The sequence below is a fragment of the Rattus norvegicus genome, chromosome 20 (genome assembly GCF_021556685.1).
Source record: "Rattus norvegicus strain SHRSP/BbbUtx chromosome 20, alternate assembly SHRSP_T2T, whole genome shotgun sequence".
NCBI lineage: Eukaryota > Metazoa > Chordata > Mammalia > Rodentia > Muridae > Rattus > Rattus norvegicus.
The window spans coordinates 18439320-18458169 of record NC_141553.1 but is presented as its reverse complement, the minus strand read 5'-3'; the positions used below and the strand labels follow the sequence as shown (position 1 = coordinate 18458169).

The 18850-nt window shown below is 44.8% G+C and overlaps 1 protein-coding gene across 11 annotated transcripts in view; it reads right to left on the bottom strand.

The window, feature by feature from the left end:
• Positions 1 to 18850, bottom strand: part of Bicc1 (BicC family RNA binding protein 1) — a 236830-nt gene that overhangs the window by 16670 nt on the left and 201310 nt on the right. For 4 of the 11 annotated variants that reach the window (XM_087597688.1, NM_001415073.1, XM_087597692.1 and 1 more), the window contains 11 exons: positions 18490 to 18684; positions 17627 to 17878; positions 14978 to 15109; positions 11646 to 11832; positions 9485 to 9649; positions 8517 to 8713; positions 8239 to 8371; positions 7140 to 7296; positions 5253 to 5418; positions 2710 to 2749; positions 1988 to 2142 (listed from right to left, as the gene is read on the bottom strand). In XM_087597688.1, the coding sequence (XP_087453814.1) occupies positions 1988 to 2142; positions 2710 to 2749; positions 5253 to 5418; positions 7140 to 7296; positions 8239 to 8371; positions 8517 to 8713; positions 9485 to 9649; positions 11646 to 11832; positions 14978 to 15109; positions 17627 to 17878; positions 18490 to 18684 (1779 nt within the window). Of the gene's footprint in view, positions 1 to 1987; positions 2143 to 2709; positions 2750 to 5252; positions 5419 to 7139; positions 7297 to 8238; positions 8372 to 8516; positions 8714 to 9484; positions 9650 to 11645; positions 11833 to 13228; positions 13378 to 14977; positions 15110 to 17626; positions 17879 to 18489; positions 18685 to 18850 lie in introns of those variants that run through there. The other 7 variants (XM_087597689.1, XM_087597687.1, XM_087597691.1 and 4 more) reach the window with 4 other exon arrangements.

Here is an 18850-nt window from a genome sequence, read left to right as displayed (position 1 = left end):
CATCCAAGCCACTCTGTCCTTATGATTATATGGGATCTTGGAGAGCTTGACACAAAGGTTCTTCTTCCAAGTGATTCAAAGTTCTGTCTGTCTGTCTGTCTCTCTGTCTCTCTCTCTCTCTGTGTATGTATATCCTGTGCGCATGTGTGTCCCTGTGTGTGTGTGCGCACACATGCATATCACATGGCCCTACATCAATGGCATGCCATCTTTCCCTATGCCCTCCTTGAGTTACCTCATTAAGGAGATGTTCTAGTACATTCTGTGAGATGGAATCAAGTCTTTCTCTCACGTTTACTGGCCTACGTCTTAGAGAAGACACATCCATTCTGGGAGCCTTTTCGAACTAGAAGTTTGTGTGTGGGGACTGTATGGATTGATCCATGAACGTGCACCGTATAAAGCACAAAAGAAGTAAGTGAATCCGGTTCACTAATATCTTAAGTGTCCGCGTAACACCCTGAAACTATTACTTTGGACACGGAAAGCACAAACGGCTTGAATGGTTCTTTACTTCCTCCAATGAGGAAGACAATCTCAGCCTTCAGAAGCTTGGCTTTTCCTATAGACACGGTTCTCCAGTAGAACTAATAGCAGCTCCCTAGTATGACTAGAGACCCGACAACCCAACCCTAAAGAAAATGCACGCTATGAGAATGATGAAGTCTTGCCAAATCCTTACATACAACGGGTGGAATTTATCAGCTTCTACAAGTTCTGTGCCTGACCTCTGTATTATGCAGAATCTCCAACTTGCTAGAATGTCAGGCTCTAAGCGGGGTGGTGAAGGGCATTTCTGAAGCTAAGTGTTTCATTTCAGAACCTACAGCGTGGCGGCTGACAGCCCCACGCTCTACTCTGTGGAAAGCAGGGGTAAGGGAAGCAGGGCCAAGTCTTAGCTTTAGTTTAATTCTTCTGCTAACAAAAGATGATGCTATTTCTTCCAGAGTTCTAGCAGCCTGAGGGAGCGTGAACACCTATAGCCCAAAACTGCACATAATGGTCCCCATAGTTGTGCTGCTGAAGGCTACTTTAATCTTAAATATAGCCTTCCGGGTGGCTACTGTAACCCTGACAATGGAATTCCCCGGGGGACTACTTAGTAAGTCTTTCTTCATTTGCTCAAGAGATAAAGAAAAAGAAAAAAAATTTTAATGTATTTGCTTTTGCCTTGTATCCGTCAACAATCTTACTACAAAGAAAACGGATTGAGAAAGGAACCCCATCTACAAATGCTACTATTAGACTAACCACTCTGAAGCCCACAGAGAGCACTTTTGCAGCCAGCAGGGCTGACAGAGACTGATGGTGCTTGGTTTAATCATTCTTACCCACCCACCCGCCCACCGTCTCTAATCTCCCGGTTTGTCTGTGTGCAAGTTGGCCAGACCCCCACTCCCTAAGGCCAAAGTCTGACTTTCTCAGAAGGACAGGGTCTGCTCAGAGTCATGTGAAGCCTGACCAAGAGGATGGAGTTAGGGCCCTTCCTCCGCACGCAAAGAACGCCAGATTCCAGCCTCGCCTTGGATCTGCGCAGCCAACATCTGGGAAGCATAAGAATGTTGGAACCTTGAGATGCTTCCTGCTGTGCTCCTGGCATATCTCAACGCACTGAAGTTAACTCAGATTTGCAAATCTGTTTTGATTGAATACTTGCCTTTTCCCCTATGGTGGCTTGATAGAGGACTCTTTGTGAGCGTTTACGAAACACTGCAGCTGTTCTTTGCTTGAGCTTAGCCCCACTCTATCATGTGGGATCCCCTTCATCCAACAAAAACTTACTCCCAGATTTCAATTTCCACCAAACATATAGATTAACAACTTGGAAGGGAGAGAAAGGTCTACAATGTTAAGATTACATCAATTTTCACAAGTTCACAAAAACAGAGACGGAGGCAAGCCATTCTGTCCCCATGACCATAACGAGCCAGGGACAGGAGGCAGCTAGCTGTTCTGGGAAAAGATGGGCAGGTGGATAACTATGTACCTCATAGGCGGTTGTCATTGTGGGCTTATAAGACACATGGTTCGCTCTCCTCAGTTCCTTGATGGTTTCTGCCGGCATGGACTTCGAGAACCCCAGGCCACTCCATGTGTTCGTAGGCGTTCTGACCTCAGTCACCACTGGCTTCTTTAACATCGCTTCAGAAAATAGAAGAGGGGGTTGGAGAGATGGCTCAGTGATTAAAAGCACAGACTGTTCTCCCAGAGGTCTTGAGTTCAATTCCCAGCAACCACATGGTGGCTCACAACCATCTGTAATGGGATCTGATGTCCTCTTCTAGTGTTTTCTGAAGAGAGTGGCAATGTACTCACATACATAAAATGAATAAATAAAAAAAAAATGGCAAATGATAGAAAACAGAAGAGAAAGCAGGAGTGTGTTTAATGGAATAATAAATGAAAAGCTCAACATTTACTTCTGAACGTGAAATGCCTAAGAATAAAACATTTTATCCAATGAAAAATAAATATGGAAAGGCTGCAGGACTCCTTAATTATGCTCATGTATCTCACAAGATAAATTTTATTTCAGCAGAATCTGTGCATCATGAACTCAAACATTTTGGGCTTCTTTTTATAAGCACCATTTTGTTGTTTGTTTGTTTGTTGTTTTAGTTTTGTTTTTTTTTTCCTAAATCATTGGGAGAGCTTTAAAATGAAGGAGTACTGAAGGGCAGAGGTAGGAAACACTCCTTGATCCCTTACCTTTGGTGGCTAGTAGCTTCTTCTGCTCATAGTCAAAGGCCTGAAAAAGAAATACAGAGAGAATGAATGGCTTTGTCATAGTTTTCCTGAGGATCCTACCTGCTCAACTCTCCTGACTCTGCTTGAACCATCAGCTGAGCCCTGCATCATGGGACCACAAGCACACGAGGCAAGTGCGATGAACGTAAATGCCCCTTCAAAACCACCTGAAATAATCTATACTCTTATTGAACTTGAAGTCGATGACAAGAGTAGGGACTTTCCCTACACACTGAAAGTAAATTCTTGTTCATTAAGAGTATCTTTCATGGGCTGGAGAGATGGCTCGAGGTTAAGACTGCTCTTCCAGAGGTCCTGAGTTCAAATCCAACCACATGGTGGCTTACAACCATCTGAAATGGGATCCGATGCCCTCTTCTGGTGTGCCTGAAGACAGCAATAAATCTTATATATAAGTAAATATTTTCTTTTAAAAAAAAAGAATATCTTTCATATCAGGACTTCTGAATGCAAACGTGAAGTGCATCAAAGGAATATGTCACAAAATGGCCGCAAGTATCAGTTGTGTCTCCTTCTTTCTCAGAATCCTTCTTTATATAGGTAAGTAAGATAGCAACTGGGATGGCACTAATAACATGCAAGTTATCAACCACACTGCTAAAGCCTTGGCTCTTGAAGTTAGAGAACTACAAAACTATAGCTTTGGATACTAATGATGGTGTAAGATAAACCTAGATACCCTGGGGTACTGCATAGATAGGAGGAACACACACCCATGCTAAGAGCATTGAACAGCTAAATAGGCAGAAACCAGGACAGGTCTTTCTGAGGAAAGCCATGCCTGCATGACTACATCCCAGATGCTAGCCCATTCCCACCTCCCCAGCCTAGAGAACAGATTAAGACTTGATTTAAAGACCTACCATGAAGAACAAGAACCTACTGGCAAGAGCTCTTTGGCTTGTCTCCCAGAAGGCTGTCCCAGCATATATAAGGTTCCCAGGGAATCCTAGTCTGGAACAGAACACTGAGGAGGGTGCGAGGAGCAAAGAATAACCTTGGGCCAGATGATAAACAGTGGCGGCCCAGCACACACAATAGCTCTGTGACTATGGTGATACCTGGAGAGCCTGGTTTTTAGATGACACTGTTTTATGACATTTGGGGGGAGGGGCAACTGAAAATTGAACCGGAAGTTAAAAATCAGTATAATTCTTAGGGGCAAGGTGTGGAAAAAGCTACTACTTAAAAGACTGTGCCGAGCTCCGTAAAGGATACAATGTATCAGAACTCATCTGGAGCCTAAAGTGTGCCCAACTCCGTAAAGGATACAATGTATCGGAACTTATTTGGCGCCTAAACAACCAACCGTCTCTTGGAGGACAAAGGAAGAGAGATGCGTGAAAAAGAGTGCTACAGGGGCTATTGTCCTAGGATGAGGGAGAGATGGCCACTTCAGCCATAAAAAGAGGCAGGTCTTCAGTGTGTCTTGTACTAGAGCTCACTGGATTTCCACTAACGGCATAAACACATCTAGTTAGAGTCACTGTGAGAATCCTGACGTCCAACCTACAAGAAAGGACCACAGACCTTAGTCACGGGGACCCAAATGTGATAGCAAAGAAGAAAGCAACCTATAGCACAGAGGTCATAGTGGGGACTTGTTTTTTGTGTGTTTGTTTTTAAACACTGAAGTATTATGAATGCATTGGATTCTATCTACCTCAAGAGTCATGAAAATGTTCAAATGCAAATTATTTAAAAAAAAACAGGAGGTTTCATTCACATTTGAATGAAAGTAGTGTCGCTTAATTCAATGAATTAATTTAACACAGCAGGTTGGCTATTTATTTGTTTTTATTTCTAGGGGTTTGTGAAGGTTTGAGAGGTGGTGGGGATGAAGAGAGAAAACTCATTACCAGGCGGGTGTTCCCTTCCGGTAATGACGGAGCAAAAAGCAAATGTCTGTGTGTGTTACCCTCAAAAGCACTACATCTTTGCCTCTCACACATGCTCTATATGAAGATGAGAGACCGAATCTCCTGCTTAGTGAGCTGCTCTGAGTCACCACGATATGAAAATGGTGGCTGACTGAGGACGCTGACTGAAGCACCACAGAAGAAAACCAGATCTGCATATCCAGGAGAAACACCATCTCTTACGTGTCTCTAATGCTTCATGTAACCGACGAGCATCGTTTGCTTCAGATGCAGCAACACAAATCGCCATTTTTACTAGTATGAACTTTTCCTTAATCTAACTCTTGCATTTCATTTTCTTCCCCTGGAGCTGAGGACCAATCCCAGGGCCTTGTGTTTGCTGGGCAAGCGCTCTACCACTGAGCTAAATCCCCAGCCCCCTGCGATTCATTCTTAAGGCTCACAGCAAAACCAATTCGAACTCCTGCGTATCTGTATGAGTTTCACGCTGACCAGGATACAGGGGGCCAGGCTAGCTTCTGCACAGCTCACGGACACTCTCTGCTTTCTCCATGCCCAGCCCAGCACCCCATCCTCGGAAGACCGCTGTGGCACCTACATTACCTGCATGTGGACATATGGTGGCTGCGAGGCCAGGCGGGCCCTTTCCGAGTTCTGCTGGGCAGCCGCTGCCCTCTCAGCCGCACGCTCGCTCCCTGGGGCCTTCTTGTCAGCAAGAGGACTTTCTGTTGCACTCAGTTCGGTGTCTGAGAGTAATCTGTCAGTGCTGCTGTGAAATAGAGTTGGGAATTCACTGCTTTACCTCACATACTGACAAGGCCGCATGATTCCCATGTGAGTGTTCATTGTGCGTGCTTTGGCTGTCACCTGCTTTCATGTGTCATTTGGTCTGCCAAGCAATGCCACGCATGGCATGGCAACACTGAGACAAAGGTGTGGCTGTCTCCCCACTGGACACTTGAAGAAGGACCTTATCCAAGGTCACTGCTGTAGAGTGACTCTGGGTCTCAAACTATAGGTTAATACTGCTTTGCAACATGAAGGTATGTACATTAAAGGACGCACACATGGAATTTTGCTTGTGGTACATGGGGAATGTACACAGATAAGATTTCTGGTGTTTGTACATCAACCAGACACCAAGCCCAAGTACAGCCCGAGTAAGCATGAAGATAGTTATGACAGATATTGAATGTGTGAGGTGCATGTGACACTGGTGAAAAAGAAAAATGGCAAGCTCGTGATATATCGGGACACACCTCAAGTCAAAGAAAAATGGGGCTGATTTGCTGATCTGTTCAATTATAACCAGTCACCTGTTCTGTCCCATGTCAGAAGACAAGACTGGAGCAATAAGCTTTGCCTGACATGTTGACCGACGTGTCTCAGGGACACGTGACCTGGAAATGAAGGAGCTTTTCAAGTTCCCTAGGGCCAAAGGCCAGGAGGCCAGCAACTCAGAGGGCAGAATGCAAGGGGAAGGGGCCCAGGATCAAATCACTGGGGCTGTTTAAGCCATGAAGAGGAGGAGCTGATCCAGCTTTAAAGAGAATCATTAGAGCTAAAGAAAGGGAAGGCCACACTGGTGAGAGAAAAGGCAAGGAGACAGGGCAGGCTCCATCTAGGTGAGAGAAAAGGAAAAGATTCAGAAGGCAGGGAAACAAAATGGCAGAGGTAGGTTTTAAGGGATTTGAGAGGCAGCAGGAAGCAGATCACTTCAGAAACACATGCTGAAGAAAGGCCTTGTGGGGGAATCAGGACCCACAGTAGACAAATAGGGTGGGGGGAATCAATGGACATAGGTAAGGCAGAACTGGGTGGGATGAGTCAGGTTTATGACAACAAAGTGGCTTTAGTAAGAAATGGAGGAGTAAGGATATATATGTTACTGTTTGCATAAAGACCCTCCTTAGAGACAGCCATGGAGCTAAGAAGACAGAATTGGAATGGAGTAGCCGGCAGGTGGGAGACCCTTTCCTCTGTAAGAGGACAAACATAATAAACAAATACGGCAATCTCAGGATCGCACAGTAGAAACTGCTGTGCACTAGCTAATAAAAATCCAACATTCATCGAAAAGTTTACAAGTCTACAGCCACCTGCACTGGAGAGAAGGATGCTGAAGTTTAAGAATCCACCTCAACACCAGCCAAGGTGGATTCTCGGTTGGAAAACTTCTAACGCAAAAGCCAGAGGCTAAAAATCACCCGTACTTGTCGCTGAATCGCAGAGAGAATGTATAAGCTTCAGAGTGATAAAGGTTGTTCTAAGGACACGGATAGAAACCCCACATCAAGTTGGGAGAAGGGGCTTATAAAGATGGGTAAGGTGAAAACAGAGGTTGTTCCTTGAGTTTTTGAAAGATAACTGTGAGGGGGAATTGTAAAGCCTATGGTGAGCTCCAGTCTGACTTGAGTTAGGATCGTAACTACCGGGCTCAAAGCAAATTCCTCATACATCATCTCTTGCCAGCAGGGTGAGCATACATACTGGAGGTGCGAGTTCTTCGTGCCCTGCAGTAGCTCAACGGTCTGCCGCTTGGCACAGGAGACCTTGGAGGGACCCAGCATCTGCTTCAAGTCACCAGCGTTTCCGGAATGGGAAGGACTTCGAGGCATGCCCACTTCAACAAAGGCATCATTGCAGCCTGGTGGTGATAGGAGGGAGGGTTTTGGGGGAGAGAGTAGCAAAATGTAAATATCACCTTATAGATGCCATGGAGAAAAACAATAAACCTGTCTCTGGAGAGACCCAATTCTGTAGTCCTGACAATGGTCTCGGCCGCAAAGAGGGCACACCTCAGCAAGCTTGGCCTGTTTTCAGAACTCAACTTCAAGGGAAGACCCTGGTGTTTCCTGAAGATTATTTGGAATAAGGGATGTATATTATATGTATATGATGTATATGATGTATATGTATATTACATATATCTATATGCAGACACATATTCATACACACATACATACATTAGTGAGGCCCATCTGTTCCCTAGGAGATATAGATAAGATAGATAGATAGATAGATAGATAGATAGATAGATAGACAGACAGATATATATATATATATATATATATATATATATATATATATATATATATATATATATCTTCCATTCTCTCTTCTTGTTTTCCCTTTTCCCTTTCCCAGTATGGAGGTTTACCCAGGGCTTCATGCACCCTAGACAAGTATGTCTACCAGGAGCTATATCCTCAACTCCAAATATAGTCCTTTGCTTCTTCCCCAGTGCTATGGGACATGCTAGACACATGCTGTTCTAGTGAACTACACTCCCAGTCCCACTCAAGTATTTTCAAGACGGTTAGGGGATAAACTTCTATGCAAATGGTCATTAGCAGATGTCTTCCCATTACACAATAATGGAACACCAGTATTTTCATGGAAAGTGCCCTTCAGTTCACCAAGTTCTTTGGAATCTCATGCAAGACATTTACTCTGCATGGTTGAGGGAGGCGGAGTCAGCAGAGGTAAAGAGAAAAACCAACTCAGATTCCTTGCTGTCTCAAGTAACTGGGGGTGGAGCTTTACCCAAGCTACAAGCGGTCTGAGTAGGAAAGTTCCAATCCCTTACCTTCCACTGAGTTTGATTTAGGAGAAGCCTGTTCGGGCCCAGCTGTCTGCATGGATGGATCGCCGTGATTAGAACTCAGCACTTTTTCCCCAAGCGATGAAGTGGAAAGCGGACCGTATTTCATGTTCGGAGGCTGAAATCATAAATAAAATAAAAATACAACTGAGAAAGAAGTTCAATGAAAGCCAAAACGGGTTTCAAGTAGCTTCTCTCTTGCCAAAAGCGCAGAGCCCCCTCCCTGACCCTTCACCCCCCTGAATGTCACAAGGGGGTATTACCTGCACGTGTCCATTTATAGAAGCAGAGATGTTTTTGCCTTCTGTCTGCATGCTGTTGATGTGGACGTCAACAGGAGTCAAGCCAGGTGGGGGAGACGGGGCTGTATGCCCATATGTGGGCACTCCAGACAGCAGGATATTGGTTAATGTGGCCTGGGCAGTAGATGGGATCATAAGGTGTGGTATGGTAGAAAAACCTGAAATGGTTTCATGAACATAGGTGTTAGAACATAATAGCCTAGAAGCAACTGTTACAATTTAGCAACAGTAAGAAACTTGTTTTCCCTGTGAGTTCAGAATAATCTGACATATCTGTCAATAGATGTAACTTTACTATAGAAACCATGAACCAAGGCTTATGAGATAACCTCTGGGGCGGGTAAGGGCTCCTGCTTCTAAGTCTGATGTCCTGAGTTTGATGCCTGGGATCCACGTGCTAGAAAGTACCTCGGTGGCTGCAAAGTGTTCTTTGACCTACACACACCCAAATAACTTGTTTTCTTTGAAAGAAACAATGTTAAAATGTCTCTAACACTATATATTCAGGCCCTTCCCAGCATTGCTGGGGACTGCAGAGAGGCTGAGCCTGGGCAACTGTCTAAGAACTAGTCCTCCAGGAAGCTGGGTTCCCAAGGTTCACTTGTAACCTTGTGCCTTGGCCTTTGTTCCCTGAGCCTCCAGCTGCTTTTCCTAATCTGTTTATCACCTGTGCAGCTGACATTCCGGTTTGCTTGAAAAGCTCTTGGCTTTCCTGAGCTGCATTTGAATGAATTTACACAGCGGGGGAGTTTTCCTTTGGGCTAGAAGATGTTCTCTTTGAACAGTGGTTTTTTTTTTTTTTTTTTTTTTTTTTTTTTAATTTTCACTTGAAGAAGTGGAATCCCTTGTAAACTCTATTGAAAGAAAGAAAAAAACCCAGGCAATACCTCTGACTTCTCACTTCTTGACTATACTTGAGTGACACTAACCTGTGGCACTTGCAGTGTTGGGGATTGAGGAGGCCCACAACGTCGTCGGGCTTGGGGTCCCAGAACTTGAACTTTGCAAAGGACTGACGGAACTGTTGAGGGCGTTCAGGAGTGAGTTTGGGGTGGTTGATGTGTTGAGGGACAATGTGGTGGGCCCCAATAGACCTATAAGGAACGAGAGTCAAGTCAATATACCTAAGTTCAAGATTCGGAAACAGGAGCACCATTCATATTGCCTTTCGGAACAACCGCCAATAGAATCTGACACTTTCTAATCTGTCCGAATACGGGTGACAGGATTTTTTTTTTAACTGTTATTTCAGATATTCCTGTGAAATGTCTCTTTTCATAACTCCAACAATGGAATTCGCTCATCTTCCCATAGACAACAGATGCCAATAAGACTGGGAAGACAGGTGTGACCAATCTGGCACAGCAGCCAGGCACACTGAGAGTCACTAGACGCAAGCCCGCTGACAACCTAGGACAGACAAACCTTTGCTCAAGGGGAAGCTTGCTTTTTATGTCTCTAACTGACTCAACTTGTCATCAGCTTCCCCACAGAACCCTTTCCAAGCGTTCACACCTGGCAGAACCCAGGAGCGCATTTCCTGTGGTAGACTGGCTGTCTGATACTTAGCGGAGAGGATGCTGGACCAGATGGCTCGACGCATGTCTGAACACACACTGACTTCTTTGGGCTCCAATCCAATGACTAAAACTTGCCCGGGGATTGTGCTTGGCTTTGAATTTCATCTCAAGTATCCCAGTGCTTGCTGTAACTAGGGAGATTCCTTTGAGAATTTGGGATCTAAAAGAAAATGCTCGTTTCTATGTGTTTCCGGAAGTGTCAGGGGTCACTGGTCTAGGAGATGGGTGACCAAGATAAACCTCCCCTCCATTGAGGAACTCGGCCTCTCCAACCACTTTCTCAAATAGGACGCAATAAAATTGGCTCTAAGCTGGTGTTTCTCACCCTTCCTAATGCCACAGCCCCCTAAGACAGTTCCTCGTGTTGTGGTGACCCCCACCACCACCATAAAATTATTTTGCTGCCACTTCATAACTGTAATTTTGCTTACTGTTCGGAATCTTGGTGTAACTATCTGCCATGCGGAATATCTGATAGACGACCCCTGTAAAAGGGTTCTTCGATCCACAAAGGGGCTTTAGCCTATAGGTTGAAGAACTAGTCTAAGTTCGCCAGCACATCCTGGTCCATGGCACTGCTGTGTTGCTATGGCTATTCAGGTCCGTGTGGAAGAGACAGCCTTGGCTGGGGAAGAACCTGCATTACCATAGTAGTGTCCGAGTGTGGCAATTTGGAGCCCAAGCAAGTCCTACACACATCACTTCTTTCCTTGCTGGGGATTGAACCTAGGTCCTCATGGGTGCATTCTACCTACCGGTGAGCTCTAACACAGCCCATCCTACTATGTATTTTAAAGCCCAAAGATGGGAAGAGAAAAATAGAAAGACTTGCTGGCCTACTGCGCTCCCTTCTCATAGGAAGGCATCTGGGATACAAGAAGAAAAAGGGTAAACCTGGTCCAATGGTAGCAGAGCCCTTGGCCAGCCCTCGAGGAAGGTTGCTTCTAGAGGAGGACACTGTCTAGGACCAGTGAGGACTCACTGTGCTTTCCAACAGCCTAAACACTGTGAGTGATCTGAGTGCTTGCTTCCTTGGCAGCCTTGGGCTTATCAGACCTAGGCGTAGGGTGGGGGTTGGGCATGGGTGCAGGGACTCTCCCCTCCCCCCAGCCCTCCGGATTTGCAATTGCTTTTTGGACCGAACTGGATAATCTTTATCTCTAGGGAGGGAGGGTAATACAGCCAACTTGGAAAGAGCACAAACACATACATCACAGTCAGCCGCTCCCTTCAATCTCGATGGCGCTCTTAATTTAGCAGAACAAACACAAGCCACCGAAAATAAAAGCAGTTGGGCCGTGATGATGATTTTGTGCCAACCTAGGAGGAATCTGGGCAACCCAAATCCACGGAGGCTAACATCCGAAAAAACCCAGACCGGATGAATCAGGTTCCGGTATCTTGTTGGTCTCTCGGGGCTCAAAGAAGAAAACAGCATTTAGACAGCACAACGGTAGAAAGGCAGGGAACCCGATAAGCAGTTCCCCAGTGGTAATAATAAACTTTATACCTAGTCCAGTGAGTCCAAGGCCTGCCGAAGCTAAGATATCCAGGCTGGGACATGCCAGGCCGGCAGGGCACGATGCTGGGGATAGACTGGTTGCTATGGAAACCCCACTGCTTTCAAGTCCGAGGAGACACTTCCTTGCTTCATACATATTTAAGGCATTTCGCTCAACACTTTTCACAATCACAGACTATGAAGACACATAATGGGAAAAAAAAAGGTGACACTGAGGTAGGTATACAATGGACGGGAGGGGTAATGAAAATATAAATGAGGAGCCCCAGGAGGCCGGGTACCACCTTCAATCAGCCTCTGCTCCTGACATTTCCTGTAAAGCGTGAGTCCCCACCCATTCTCTCTCTCTCTCTCTCTCTCTCTCTCTCTCTCTCTCTCTCTCTCTCTCTCTGTGCCCCCAAGTGTGAGCACACGTTCTGACTGCTGTGGGCAGCCAGCACGCAGGTTCCAAAAGATGGGGACCTGACCTTTGGAGGTGTTGATTCCTATCCAGACATGCTTAGAAATTTAGCAAATTCTTGGTATCAAAGCCCAGCCATCACCACGCAACCTCTGGGCTTCGGACTGAAGCGCCCCTCCTCACCACCTCATTACCTGCAGAAGCCAAACTGAACCCACCAGCACATACAGACTGCACAGTGACAGTCAACTTGTTTTTAATGTATAGGGTCTGATGGTAAGCTGACATACCCCAGGCACCACCAACCCTCAAGTGAGACCACACCTGTGGCAAATCTTGTGTATATGTATATACTATATATACATATAAAATTACATAATTTATATCTTACTAAATTTCTAAGCATATATATGTATATACATACATGAGTATATATACATATGTATACATATATACACACATATGTATGTATATATGTGCATGTGCGTATGTGTGTGTGCCCAACATATGCTCATTTTTTTTCCTGAGCTCTTAGAATTCTTTTTATTTCTGCCCTTTTTTGCCCAAGCCCTTCTCTGAGATTGACACTGATGGTATTGTGGTTAAGTTAAACGGGGCTTTATGATGTCTAAGACCCTGTTCTTAAACTCTGAACTCACTCCGCCTTGCTCCCCTGGTCTTGGGTAGCTTTATGGTTTTCTCTGAAAAAAACAAACAAACAAACAAACAAACAAAAAAACAATAACCCAGCGTGGTTGTTTCCTCCTGGTGGACAGAAAATATCACATTTACTCATGTAGAAATCATATGTGATACATATGAGATGACAGCTATGATTTAGAAATTTTAATACAGAAAGTATGGCAGATTTATCTACCTTAGTAAGTTAGGACTTTCTGGCCCCAGAATCCATCTGCACATACTTTTGTGGCTTCCGCATGTGGATGTGGATACATGGATACACATGCGCACACACACATGCACATCTCCATATACACATGTACTTGTACATATACATACATACATGCACCTACAAACATGCACCTACACATATACATTCACATATGCACCCACAAAACTCTGAATAGAATTATAGAAGAGAACTGGGGGAGGGGCAGAGGGAGAGAGGGAAAGAGAGAGAGAGAGAGAGAGAGAGAGAGAGAAAGATTACCTTTCTATCTGAGATAGTAGCATCTGTGAATGGGAACCCAGGTCCTAACCTGATACCAAATCGAGTCCAGTGTCAATCTTGTGCTTGCTAGCGCTTACAGACTCCCTTGTCCATGGCTGCCTGTTCTGTGGGCATCGTTACAACAGCCCAAACAAATTAGGATGCTTACTGGCTTATTTTTACTCGACAATACACTCCCCTGCACTGAAGCAATGACTCATCGCTGCTGTATTATGTGTAGTGTCAAATTACGTTCATTAGACTTTATAAAGCAATTAAAGAGTAGCATTTCATAAAAAACAAAAAAGTTAGAGAAACTCAGATGTTTGGAATCTTGCTTCAAAACATTCCACAAACTTCAAAACTTAATTACAGTTTGTAAGTCTTTTAAGTTTTAAACATTCAAAAACAAAACAAAACAAAACAAACCCAGGATTGATATAGCATTGTCATACTTAATACCTGGAGCAAAGACAATTGTGTTTGTGGCTTTTGTTAAGCCCCACCCCCCCAGATTATTTCCTAATCATGCCTTCTTTCCTAGTGGTGAATGTCCCACAAACCTTTGCCAGTCGATGCTTTGTGATTTGGAAAATATAAGAATGTAAGTGTTAAAAAAAAAAAAAAAAAGAATGTAAGTGTTGTTACCTAAGAATGTAAGTGTTGTTCCAGCCCGGGAGCCCCCATCTTCTCACCTCTGCCCTCACAGCAGCAGCAGCACCATGGCCGCCAGTGACAACCACTGGTGAGGCCCCAGGGTCCCCAGCTTTAAAGGGGTTGTGGCAACTTTCACAATATTAATGCATGAATACTCTTCCTTCCTCGCCTCCTCCTGGGCAACTCCAGACCAGATTTCTCCCACTGCGCACTTACTGTCTGTGCAATTTACCAGATAGCATCGGATAGAGGAGGAGCTAAGAAGGCTTGGAGTGTTCATTACTTGTGGGCTTTATTAAAGAGAAGAACAGAACAGAAGGGGCAGCCGTTCTGCTTGGCTGGCACAGTGCTGGCATGCAGCAAGGGCTGTGAATTGACTTGAGCGTGCACACACACATACACATAACATACAAGTCTCCTTAGCTACTCCCAAGTGACCAAGTAAAGCCTGTAGTCCTAATAAATACTCAGGCATGGCATATCCTGTTCACACAGTAGGTCTCCTTCGGCGTTCTGACAAAGTTCAGAATGGATTTCTGTTGATGGCTTGACTAGTCTAGGTTGCCACCATCAGTGTGTGAGTGTCCCCTTTGCCCCACCCCCTCAGTATGCAGCCTTAGTCCTTTCCTGTCTGGCTGCCACCCTGACCAGGGTGAGATGGGATCTCCATGGAATTTAAATTTGCTTTTCTTTGATGGCTTTGAGCATTTTTAATGCTCGCCAGCCATTTGTAAATCATGGGAGTTTTTTTGTTCTGTTTTGTTTCGTTTCGTTTTTGTTTTTAGAACAATCTGTTCCTTTCGTTAGCCTGTTTACCAAGTTGGTTGATCTCTTGTCATAACGACAAAGTCAGGGAAATAGACTTTCCTTTCTCTTGTATTTACAGCAAAGCGATGGCTACTGAATATGAACTAGAACAAAAGTCAAAAACCGTATGAAGAAAATGGTGGCAGATCATGGAGGGCAACGTTACAAACGTTAACTGTTATAACCAAATACACATGTTGGAAATTAGTCCCGTGTAAATGAACACCCGGAGTGGATAGAGGATGCTATTCCAGACGTTGCACAGGGTGCAGGCTCTGAACCAACCTTGCTGGGCTGTTTGGGCTTCGGTTTAATACTGATAAAGACGTCTAGCTGCTCCATGAGCTGTGTGATGACCTGTGGGTCCACGTCGATGTCCTCCTTCATATCAAACATCAACACCAGAGGAAGACACCCCTAGACAAGACAGCAATGAGGGTCAGGAGTGTCATCACAGCACCTGTACCTGAGCATCTCTCCAAATACACTATAGAATATTTAAACTAAATACCATTCACGTCTTCATAAGGAAGGTAGGGGACCAAGGTGAGGGGCAGGGGGATATCGGGGAACTGAAACTGTGTCTGTTAAGCTTATGGGTTTGGTGTGGCCCTTTTCTTCTTTTAAGTCTACTCTTTACTATGGAAAAAAAATCCTTCACTGTCTGGCTTCAGTTCTGTCAGCAATTGCACTGAGAGATTCTTCACCACTCTGAGGTTCAGGTCATATGCCCTTGCTCGGTGACTTACGGGGAGCCATGATACTGTATCCGGAAGGAGAGCTCAATTGCTGTGTAATAACTTCCGCTTTGGGGGTTGGGGATTTAGCTCAGTGGTAGAGCACTTGCCTAGGAAGCACAAGGCCCTGGGTTCAGTCCAAAAAAAAAAAAAAATAATAATAACTTCCGCTTTGGCCCAGCCTGGCCTATCCCACCACAGATTTGCACACTGTGTCTTGGCCATGCCCAACTCTCAATGTCCTGGATCTGTCTTGGCCACGCCCAACTCTCAAAGTCCTGTAGGTGGAGTCTGCACATCACTCAGAGCTTTCAGAGTTGGTCCTTCTAAGGAGGCTTAAGCTGTAACCACCTCCTCCTGGGCATGAGCAGTGAACCACTGTGCTAACCCTCACTTTTTGGGGGTTGTGGGGATCACTACGGAAGCTACCTTTGGTTCTCTTCTCTGCTCCTTTCTTCCTGATCCTCACTGCCTACCACCACTCAGCTTCTCTTCCTCTTGTATAGAATGCTGCTTGGCTCAAGCCCTGGGTCACTGCATTTTTTTAAAGATTTATTTATATAGATTTATTTATATATTTGGAGTACACTGTCCCTGTCTTCAGACACACCAGAAGGGGGCATCAGATGCCATTACAGATGGTTGTGAGCCACCATGTGGATGCTGGGAATTGAACTCAGGACCTCTGGAAGAGCAGTCAGTGCTCTTGAAGGCTGAGCCATCTCTCCAGCCTGGTCGCTAGATTTTTATTTTTTTTTCACATGTATTGGACAATGCTGGCTACACTGTGATCAAAATGAAAAATGGCCCTTTTCACTCATGAGTAAAAGTGGCTTTCCTTCATGTATGGATAGTAAAAAGGGTTGAATTTTTCTCTCCCTTCTTTCAGTATTGCACAATAGCACCTTTCAAAAAACATCTACGTTGTGGGCAGGTGCAGTCAGAGTAGGGATGTGAATCTGTGAAATGTTTCAAGCCTTTTAAGCTTAGAAATAACATCCTTGGAAAGGAAGGCACTACGAAGAGTAATTTGGTGGTTTCCATAAGTAAATACGCCCACTGCTGAAGCATTAATGACAATACAGTAAAATAAATGTGGCTAACAAAAATATTCACAGAAAGTGAATTTTTAAATCTCCCATTGCCCTGATTAACTATAAGAAGTTTCGTCTGTCAGAGGAATAGACTCAACAGTACACATCTGGGTTCTCTGGTTTTTTTTTTTTTTCTTCTTTAAATGGATTTGACAGGTTAATAGTGGAGACCACACCCGATGCCTACTGACTCAAACGCCACTAAAGGCTGGGCCTCGAACGAAATCGTGTAATCTGTTTTTAATAAGAGTCTCTGTCGGCCCCGTCCATTCAGCGGCCACCACACACCAACCCACACACACTGGGGTTTCAAATAAACACACGAAGGAGAGAAAGGCCTTAAGTCAGGATGCTTTTGTATGACACAACGGATGCTTTTCTTTCACAGCATTCGGAAATTAATGGGCGGAGTAGTGCTTTATCTACATAATAGATGTATTAAATGTACAAGTGTTTTAGATTGCCGAGAGTCAAGTTTTTATAGATGTGTGGGTATAACACGGGCCAGCCAGAGGCCAACAGCAGGCGGTTTCCTATCTGCAGGAATCTGTCTCTGTCTCTCCAGCCCTCGGATTGCAGACATACGTCTCCAGCCTTGCCTTCCCTACATGAGCGCTAGGGATCCAGGCTCAGGTCTTCAGGCTTGTGTGGAAACTGGGCCATCTCCTCAGCCTGTGAAGGTGACCTTTCAATGGAATTTTTAGTTTTCTGTTTGACGTTCAAACTGGGTATCAGCACCCCCATGTCAGGTATGGACCTTCCATCCATACCACAAAAATGAACTCATCTGTAATCTCATCTGTGTTTAGTCTAAGAAAAAAATATACATATACATATATACATATATACATATATACATATATATATATGTATATATATATATTTGCTTCTCTACTCAATCAAATACAGCCCACAGCAGAACAATAACCCTTATTTTCCAGTTTTGGTTTGGCTTGGTTTTTATCTCCTCTGACCAGGAAATTTCCCTGTTTGCCTAGACTTCCAAACTGCCCTCTTAAACAGCAGGCAGAGTCAGCGTGGAAACGTGGTGTATTCAAAGAAGCAAAGAAAAAGACCACAAAGCTGACCTCCAGAAGCCTTACCATGAGGTACTGCCTTGCCAGGCAGACGGACTCAATGGTGCCCTGGAGGTAGACGGTGGATTTCTTCTGTGGATTGCTGGGGTCGGGAAAGTGGATCTGTGCCCCTGTCCTCTGCATGATGTGTTTGACGTTGCTCCCGTTCCGGCCCATCATGAAGAGGTGGTGTTGGGCTGCTATATCCAGTTGTGTGCTCACGGGGATGGCGGATGCCAAGCTTCCTGCGAGGTGTTCCAATAGCATGGCTGTCCCTTCCTGGCAGAGAGAAGCAGAGTGGGGAGAGAGGGAGCAGTAATCCCATCAAATGCAACTGTCCCCATACAGGCGACGTTTCTATTGTGCCTCCAACAACTATAGGAAAACATCAGCGGCATGTTCTATGAGCCCAGGAGTAGCACAAAGGAAATGGCCGAAAACCAATTAGTCTTCTATCCACAAACCTAAAACTTGTACTGGGAAGGGCGGCATATGCAGTTCTATCTATGATCGCAGCATCTGGAAGGCCGAGGAGAACCGTGATATTTTGAACTTTTTAAATTAACTAATATTTTTATTTATTTAATGTCCATCGATGTTCTGCCTGTTTGTATGATGTGTGTGTGAAGGTGTCAGATTTCCCCAGGAACTGGAGTCACAGACAGTTGTGAGCTGCCATGCTGGTTGCTGGGAATTGAACCCGGGGTCCTTTGGGAGAGCCTTAACTACTGAGCCATCTCTCCAGCCCTGAGAGAACTTCGAATTTAAGGTCAGCATAAGGATCTCCCCACAAAAAAAAAAAAAAGAAAGAAAGAAAGAAAGAAAGAAAACAAAAATAAAAAAAGACAGCTTTCATGATCTGTGTTTTGAGGTCATTGAAAGTCACCAACCTTCACAGCATTAGTGTTATTCTGAGACCCTCGCACTATGACGGTAGCACCATACATTCGAGACCTCTGCTTAAATGACACGGAAACGCTGTACGTCTGTGAGATGTGCTGGATGGAGGGGGTGTTGGGATCTGGGACCGGCTGGAGAATCCCGGCGATCGGTAACTCAAACATCAGCACCAAAGGAAGCAGCTCCTAGGAGAGGCCAAGGCAGTGGTAAAGTGTCACATCTGCAGAGAGACACACTGCTCATCTGTTTTCTTCTCAGGACGGGTTTTAAAGATGAACTGCCAGCACCAGAGGCCCGGGCTTCAGCCGTAGTGTGTAATATTTCCTAATGGAAGGAGCCTTTTGCTTGTGG